The 8,737-nt window shown below is 38.5% G+C and overlaps 1 protein-coding gene across 1 annotated transcript; it reads right to left on the minus strand.

The window, feature by feature from the left end:
• Positions 1–1,277: 1,277 nt before the first annotated feature.
• On the minus strand, positions 1,278–8,436 carry LOC310956360 (lysosomal proton-coupled steroid conjugate and bile acid symporter SLC46A3). Its single transcript, XM_083926557.1, has 6 exons — positions 8,330–8,436; positions 7,657–7,872; positions 5,391–6,273; positions 4,681–4,764; positions 3,838–3,994; positions 1,278–2,916 (listed from the first exon to the last, which is right to left on the minus strand). The coding sequence occupies exons 2-6, from the start codon at positions 7,849–7,851 to the stop codon at positions 2,799–2,801; spliced, it is 1,437 nt and encodes a 478-aa protein (XP_083782683.1). The 5' UTR covers positions 7,852–7,872; positions 8,330–8,436; the 3' UTR covers positions 1,278–2,798.
• Positions 8,437–8,737: the final 301 nt, after the last annotated feature.

Here is an 8,737-nt window from a genome sequence, read left to right on the forward strand (position 1 = left end):
TGAAGCATAACAGTATGTCTGTAAGCCTGGGCAAGAGTGACACCTAGTGGTCAATATACAAAAGATAGCATCACTTAAACTGTTCTTAAGCTCTGTATAAAACCAATTGGTGTTTATTGTAACATACACTAACCGGCCATTTTATTAGGTGCACCTGTCCAACTGCTCGTTAACGCAAATTTCTAATCAGCCAATCACATGGCAGCAACTCAATGCATTCAGGCATGTAGACATGGTAAAGAGGATCTGCTGCAGTTCAAACCGAGCATCAGAATGGGGAAGAAAGGTGATTTAAGTGACTTTGAACGTGTCATGGTTGTTGGTGCCAGACGGGCTGGTCTGAATATTTCAGAAACTGCTGACCTACTGGGATTTTCACGCACAACCATCTCTAGGGTTTACAGAGAATGGTCAGAAAAAGAGAAGAGATCCCGTGAGCGGCAGTGCTGTCGCCGCAAACGCCTTGTGGATGCCAGAGGTCAGAGGAGAATGGCCAGACTGGTTGGAGCTGATAGAAAGGCAGTAACTCAAATTTCCACTGGTTCCAACAGAGGAATGCAGGAGAGCATCTGTGAACACACAACACCACCTACTTTCTAGCAGATAGAAACAGCAGTAGAAGACCACACTGACACTTTATTAAGCACCAGGTGCACCTAATAAAGTGGCCGGTGAGTGTATCTTCTCCAGAAAAGCAGGATTTGTTTCATTCATTTGCTTTAAAGTTTTATATTTTGTTGCTTCTGACAAGTGAATCTGTGGCTAAGGAGAAATTATAGCATTCCAGTTGAAACTTAATATTCAAGGTTTTATTTCTTTCATTTCATTTCTTGATGTTCTTTTTATATATTTTTTCTATATTCCAACCAAACGTTTTCATGGGGAGATATCACACCGAAAAAACACCGGATTAAAGTTATCACTGTTGAAGACACAGAAAATAAATTAGCGGTGGTTTATAAAGCAACAGGAAGAAAGTATATTTAGCAAGCAGTATTAAAACACATTGGATTCTCCATAATAAAAAAAAACATTATTTTATTTTCCTAAACTGTCCTTACACAAAGTTTTAAACATACATAGGACCAGGACGATAGATATGAAAAAAGCAATACTTACTATACTTCTTTACTTCATACATTTGGAATTGAGTCACAAATCAGCACCCAGGACGTCCCATCTAAAATGTCATCCTGCTTTAAATTAATTGTTGTGGCCCAGTTGGGTGTGTACGTATGTATCACACATTCCTGTCCCACTTGATAAACAACACATCATTTTTTTCTTTATATAATTCCAACCATCATCCTGGCTTAGAGAACTCACTTATTTTTACATATTTATTTTTTAATATGTAAATGGTATAAATTGTTGCATCATTTTTCCCTTCTTTCATCCCTTAGATCATCATACATTAAGGTTGGAGGACAATAAAAACCTATCTTGTAAATAGAGAACATTTATTTATTTAAAAGTATTGATTCGGTTTTCCTTTAATTCATCTAAATTGTAGATATTTGAGGGATAAAAGAAAATGTATAGTAAACACAATTTGTGTTATAGTGCATATTGGGTGTATTCTTGGGTGACAGTGGAGGCATTTACTAACATTGCACTAAAAAGGAGAGACAGAGAGAAAATGTAGGATAGATCTGAATCAGTTGACATCTGAATCTCTGAAAACAAATATTTTTAAAGTTTCATGTAACATCACATAGTTAAACAACGTGGAAACATTATTTTGAATGTGTTAGTAATGTCACAATCAGGCCATTTGGAGGTATACATAATGTGATATTCTTCATGGAAGAACTGTTATATTGGATGCACACACACACTGCATATCCTATTTATGCTACCATCTTGGCATGTATCTAATTCAACTATGTTCTTGTGAAAAAAAGATTAAGTTTTGGTTTTTTTGGTTTGTATGAAAGTCAAATGAGATGAAAAACTACGATTCTGTGAATCATTATGAAGAGGAACTTTCTCAAAATAATGCCTTAGTATCTCAAAAGAGATATTAACTCTTTTTTGAAAATACTCAGTCAATATTTTGAGACGATTTTCATTTTTATTTTAATATTAAGTCGTTAATTTGAGGTACTCACTCATTATAATGACTTACAGGATCTTTTTTTCATCGAAAATGGGCCTCCATACAGTGCCTACAACTACCTTTTGTATCCACATAATATTAAAATAGTTCAAATTCAACAGCACAAAAAACACAGCAACAAAACCTAAGAGATGAATCTGTAACCTGCATTATTAACTTATGAAACTGAGGTACTTCAAATTTCACTTAAAGATATAATCCGTAAGATTTTCATCTAGTTAATTGTCAGTTAATTTCCTATCTATCAGAGAGTGACAATGTCGATTGATCCTATGACCCACTAATGAAAGCACTTCTACTTGCCTTTTTGCCAAGTATTACAATCTATGTGTCTGTGGCGATATTCTCCCCCCCTTCATGCAAATACGCTGTTAGTCCGCAGTTGGTCTGCCCAGCTGTAGCTCATCACTCGGTCGGTTATGCTGCGTTCACTTGTACTCTGAAATGCGCCATTTCCAACTTTTGACAAGTAAAAGTTCAATGAAAGGGAACGCTCCAGTCTGAATTCCTAGTCAGACTCACTCGTTTGTGTCTGGAACATGAGGTCCCAGAGGCTCCCCTGCAGTTACATCTTACCGCCAAAGCAGTCGCTAGAAACAACCATTTCAATTCTTACGGATTACAACTGTAAAGGAAAAATAGAACAAAGTGCTGTTGAGGTTTTGTCATTCCATGTGGCTCAGGCAAGAATAGGACTGTTGTCGTTCTCATCTTCAACAATATCTTCCTCTACTGTGAAGACAGGGTCTGGCTTTTTGACCTCTTCTTCAACATCCACTCCTATCACACCCACCAACCTGAAATGTGACAAACAAACAAAAAACAGGCACAAGAGAATCATAAGAAGGAGGGAACATTACGGTCTCTACGATTCAAACTAAACTGGGCGTGTTTCTAACACACTTCTCACCTGTAAAAGTCACTGATGTTGGCAATCTTACATAATAAACATAAAGACATAAATAGACATAAACCCGAATCTGCACATGACGCACTGTGAGAAAGAAAAAAAGGGATTTTTTTTTATGTTCAGCCTGTGTTGTTCTCAGCTGTAAGACTGAGATTGCTGAACCAGTTGCTTTGTTATTCTATAACTACTCCCCATGTACCAGAAGCTGCAGTACATGTGACAGAGTTTCACGCTACACCCCCCACACTGACTCAGCAGCACTACTCTGACAACTCAGTGTAACTAAACCAATGCAAGAACACAGTGTACCATATAGAGCATTTTTTTTATGGCCTCCATTTCTAAATAATATGACAGCATTGATGTTGATGAAGCATCAGTCAAAGTACAATAGAAATTTACATTACTTTATGAAGAGGGAAACAGTTTGGTGAGGGCAGATGGAAGTGAAGAATGCAGTAATGAGGAAATGATTCTTCTTGTTTTTTTGAGGGCCCAAATCAAGGGAGGCATTTTCTCTTTTTCTAGTCAAGTAAAAGCGGCAAACAGTAACTCAGCAGAAAAGAAAATGTGTTTGTAATGCAACTCAATCCATAGAGTACAGCTCTACACCTGAAGCATATCTACACTGCATAAACTTCACCGTTTATACTGAAAAATGAACAAAGACATTTGGAAAGAATACCCTTTGAACACCTTGTTAACTTTGGAAATGAATGATACTTTATTTATGTAAACGAGTTGCTCCTTGTTGTAAAGCTTGCAACAGTATGCAATAATATCTACATTGGCAACATGATGAACTTACCCTAGGAAACATAAAGGGATGACACAGAGTCCTGCAGCCATCAGGAAGACAAAGCCAGGGTACCATGCCACCGTTGCAGCGTAGACGCTGCTGAAGACTGCGCTCGATACATTGCCAGTTAAACTCTCCAGGAAGGAAAGACAGGCAAACAGGGCTCCTGCAAAAAACACACCCAGGAGAAGGGAAAAACAATTTTTTAAGAAGTCATATGGTTAGTAGCTGCACCAAAACTAATTTCAAAGGTGTCTCAAAACGTATCTCTACTCCTCTTTAAGTATTCAACATCACTGAACTACTGTGAAAACAGGGAAAAGCAAAAACAAAACCAGGTATTACTTTAGTTTCTACACATGATTGAACTTGTAAACACCTGATAGACAAGGCTTTTTTTGTTTTACTAAATAGGAGTCTGACATTTTCCCTGTCAGTAAGACACACAGAAATCTTCTCACAACAATGTTTGAGTCTGCATAACATGTCTAAGGGTTTTTCTCCTGACCTTTAAGTCTGTGCAAACAATCGTTTGCATATATTGACATAAATATTAATGCCATTAAAAAATGTCAGCACGTAAGTTGAAGGAAAACAACTTGTTTTGGTAATTGCAAAAAAACTTGTTTTGGTAATTGCAAATATTTCTTGTACCTTGAATTAGCTAAAAAAAAGATATGCCTAGAATCAAACTGTTTAGTCCCTAAATTGCACTTTTACAGGAACAGAAACTTTGAGTGTTTTCAAGTGCATCATGACGTTGCTGGAACAGACAACTCTTCCATGGACTCTGACTCTACAAACACACAGTCAGGGTTCTGTGGCTCCTGCAAAAGCCCTAAAACCACTCACCCTGCTCAGACTTTGAGATGAGCTTTGAAATCATGGAGCGCAGTACAGGGAAAGGCATGATAGCCAGAAGCATTGGCACCCTCACTGTGGTAAACAAATAAGACAAAATAGACTTCATACTACACATCATGCAGGCACTGTAATGTAACCATATCAAATTGCAAAAACACATAAAATAAAATTTATATTTCACAGTTATTTATGGCTATGTTTGTAAAGAAAATATGAAATATTTGAAAAAACAATGCAGTGATAATACTACATAAACAGGGGTTATTAACAATTTCTTTACTTTTTCTTTACTCTTTGCATACCCCTGCTGAAATGAGTTGCATATTGACATGCATGCATGTCTGTTCACCTGTGGGCGCATGTACTTTTCTCTTGCAAGTTTTTTTGTGCTCGGTTATGTTGTTGTACAGCACTTTCCCACTAAAGTGGTTGTTTAAACATAATTTCAAATATCTGACATACAATAGAGGGTGAAACTAATTAATAACGCTCAACTGTCGCATCAAAGTATTCAACATCACTGAACTACTGTGAAAACAGGGGAAAGCAAAAGCAAAACCAGGTATTACTTTAGTTTCTATACATGATTGAACTTGTAAACACCTGACAGACAAGGCTTTTTTTGTTTTACTAAACAGGAGATTCAAAACTATTCTCCATTATAGTTTTAAGCAGCACAGATAGAAAGTTTTTCTCACCTAAAAACATCAGCAAAGTGGTCTTTGCAAACGCCAACAGGACCATGCCTGATATGACAGAAAGGATCCCCATCAGAACAATGAGAAGCTGTGGCACGCCGCAGAACGTGAACACTGATACTCCCACAAAACTGACCAGGAACACAGTGGTGGACAGCGCTGAGCCATAGCCAATCAAAATCTCAGTCCAGCATAGCGGCTCGTTCAGCTCATATAGCGTTATCAGGGAGCTCCCACCCACATAGGCAAAGGAGAAGCTGGTGAAGACGAGTATCAGGAGGACCAAGAGAGTTTTACTCCTACGGCTGGCCCCTATAAACATGTGGTAGACCCCATAGATCATCTGTTTCATGGCTGAGCGCTGAGGAGACCCATCTAGACTAATGGCACCAGCGGGAGCCTTCTTCACAGTCTCTTCTAGGATGAAAATGGCATAGAGTAGGATCAAACACTGACACAATGCAGAGGTTAGGAAAGGCCAGTTAAACCCTGCAGCTCTCAAAAAGTAGCCTGTCGATATTGCAGCCACCCCAGACAACAGGCCAATCATCATGTCCAGTCCGGCCATGCGCAGTGTCTTCTGACGACCGTCCTCACACAAGTCCGCTATATAGGCGAAACAGCCCCCCAGAAACGTACCCAGGCCGCCAAACAGAGAACTGAGAAGCGAGGAGCCGATGAGCAAGTAAACATTGAGCTCAAAGTAGGACACCGTCAGGAAGGACAAGGTGTAGGTCAACGTGCCAATCAAAGGCATGATGATCGTGATCTTTCGTCCTCCCCGGTCACTGTAGGCCACAAGCATGAGGGTGACAACCAAAGAGGGGATTGTGGAGAAGAGGTCTGTGTAAAGGGAGAAGAGAGACGCCTGCCTCTGTACTTCCTGGAAACACAGAAAGACAGAGCATCTAAAAATCATGCAAGGTTGTAAGCATTGATACATGTTAAAAACAATACAATGTCCTTGAATTTGATCGATTTCACTTGATTTCAATCGATAGTATCAAAACAGGGAAGGAAAATTACCTGGCCCTCCACCTGTAAAATAAATAATGCCAAACATCCACAGTCCTTGTTTTATTTTAGTTTATTTATCCTTTTCATCTACATGGTAAACCCACGGAAACCACTGTACTGTGTTTTTAAGTGAAGCAACATTAGAGAGAAAAAAAAGAAATAATACTAAAAGCAATAATAAGGACATATGAAGAATATGTAAGCCTACACGAGGCAGAAAACATGAAAGAATGTTAAGAATGTCAATTACTACTGACATTATTACATCTGTGTCGGTATGTGTTCAGTGACTTTTTCTGTATCAGCACTGCAGGTTGTCAATAAAAAAGGTTTTATCTATTTTGTTGGGTATTGAAAGAGGTATTAAGTATATTTTTTCTATTCTAGTGTTATATCGAAGTTTAAATTCTGGAATTGTAACAACATTACTCAGAAGGCAAAATAGCTACTCTCAAGTTGATTACCATGCAACAAATGGCACGTGTTAAATAGAGATAGCGGCAATCCAATGTCATGAAACCAATATAAAATAAAAGTACTTTAATTCGTCATCATCATGTGAGGTTTTTTTTTTCATTCATGGCCAAAAGGGGAACAAAGCGTTCTACAGTGCAACAGGTACAGGGGTGGCTACTTTCAGACAAAAACAGGCTTTTCCAGATCTGTGTGTTTGTTCTCACTTCTCTGTTTTTTTTTATTCTTCCTCTTTAAACACTACATGTGTTGCCACTACGGCAACAGAAACCTTTCGTGTCACCCTTGCATATCACCTTATGTTATGTTGCAATAACTGAAGGTTGTTGTTTTTTTTCATTGCCTGAGCTTTATTGCAATAAGGGATCTGCCGTGTTTTTTAGGGGAATGTATGATGTGTTATAAGGGTACAGGTTGGACACAGATATACAGTAATCTGCAGAAGAGCCTGCACCTTTGCAGCATTATTGTTTGATGAGCCCCAGGTTACTTTAGGAAGTCTGACATTTTCCCTGTCAGTAAGACACACATACATCATCTTACAACAATGTTTGAGTCGGCATCACATGCCTAAAGGTTTTTCTCCTGACCTTTAAGTCTGTGCAAACAATCGTTCGCATATATTGACATACATATCAATGCCATTAAAAAAAATGTCAGCACTTGTGTTTTGAGTTAAAGGAAAACAACTTGTTTTGGTAATTGCAAAAACTTGTTTTGGTATTTGCAAATATTTCTTGTACCTTGAGTTGACTTGCTCTCAGTAGTTACTAACCTCATGGTAGTGGGAATGGTTGCTGCTGCTGCTGTTCTGTGCACATCTGGAGGTGTTGTCAGAGATGGGATAGGTGGTGTTTGTCAGCTCCTGCCAGAGCCTCCGATACACATACTGCTGCACAAGAGGGTAGATGAGAAAACTGGAGAAAGCGTACAGTGCAACCACTGGCTCCACGAGGAAAAGACCCTTCATTTTGAGGGGCTGCAATATACCCTGAAATGGAAGAAGATAATACAATAAAGATTAACATAAACACAGATAATAGGGTTAAACGGGCCTGTTAAAAGTGTAGAAACGAGGCACTGACATTTTTTGTACAACAGTATAAAAATGTTACTGACACTGAAAAATGATTCTGTTATTAGTTGCAACCTTCAACATTTATGAAGACAGAGTCTGTCATGCAAGCTCAGATGTGTTGTTGTCATTGAGGATCAAACCATAACATCATCGATCCAACAGTATCTTAAAACATTAAGCGGAATTTAAGATAATGACAGTATAATCAATATGTCCTTGCCTATGATGTAGCCTAGAGTTTGTTCTTTCCTGTGCATAAAAGTGCTGCATAAGCTGTCCTGTGATGTCCTGTTGTATGAGATACAATGGAAAGCAACAGCGCAGCCTTGTTCTTAATGATGTTGAAAAGCACATGAAGTGTAACTCCTACCTTTTAGACTGTCGCCTGGATCATGTTTTGGTTAGAGACTTAAACGCTGAAAGCCGTTGTGTTTACGAGGTCGGTCTCTTGTTTTATACAGAAGCGTTCTGTGTTTATGAAACGCCGATGTCCCGCCCCTCAACACATGCGATTGGACAGCAGTGGATCCAGGCTGTTTATTCGCTCTGTGGAAATGTCAATCACGAGCAAATTTGGGCGAGAACTTTTTTTTATTTTTAGCTTTATTGAAAATGTACAAAATGGACACGGCACAATATTGCGTGAATGGTACAAAGCATTTTCCAAATGGCACAACAGCTCAAAGATAGACATTGTGTAATACAATACAGGATTAATAATGGATTAAAAAGGAAGTGCTTTTAGTAAGAAATTCTGGACAGAAGTGTAATATCAAAA

The sequence above is a fragment of the Echiichthys vipera genome (assembly GCF_963691815.1).
Source record: "Echiichthys vipera genome assembly, chromosome: 14".
Taxonomy (NCBI): domain Eukaryota; kingdom Metazoa; phylum Chordata; class Actinopteri; order Perciformes; family Trachinidae; genus Echiichthys; species Echiichthys vipera.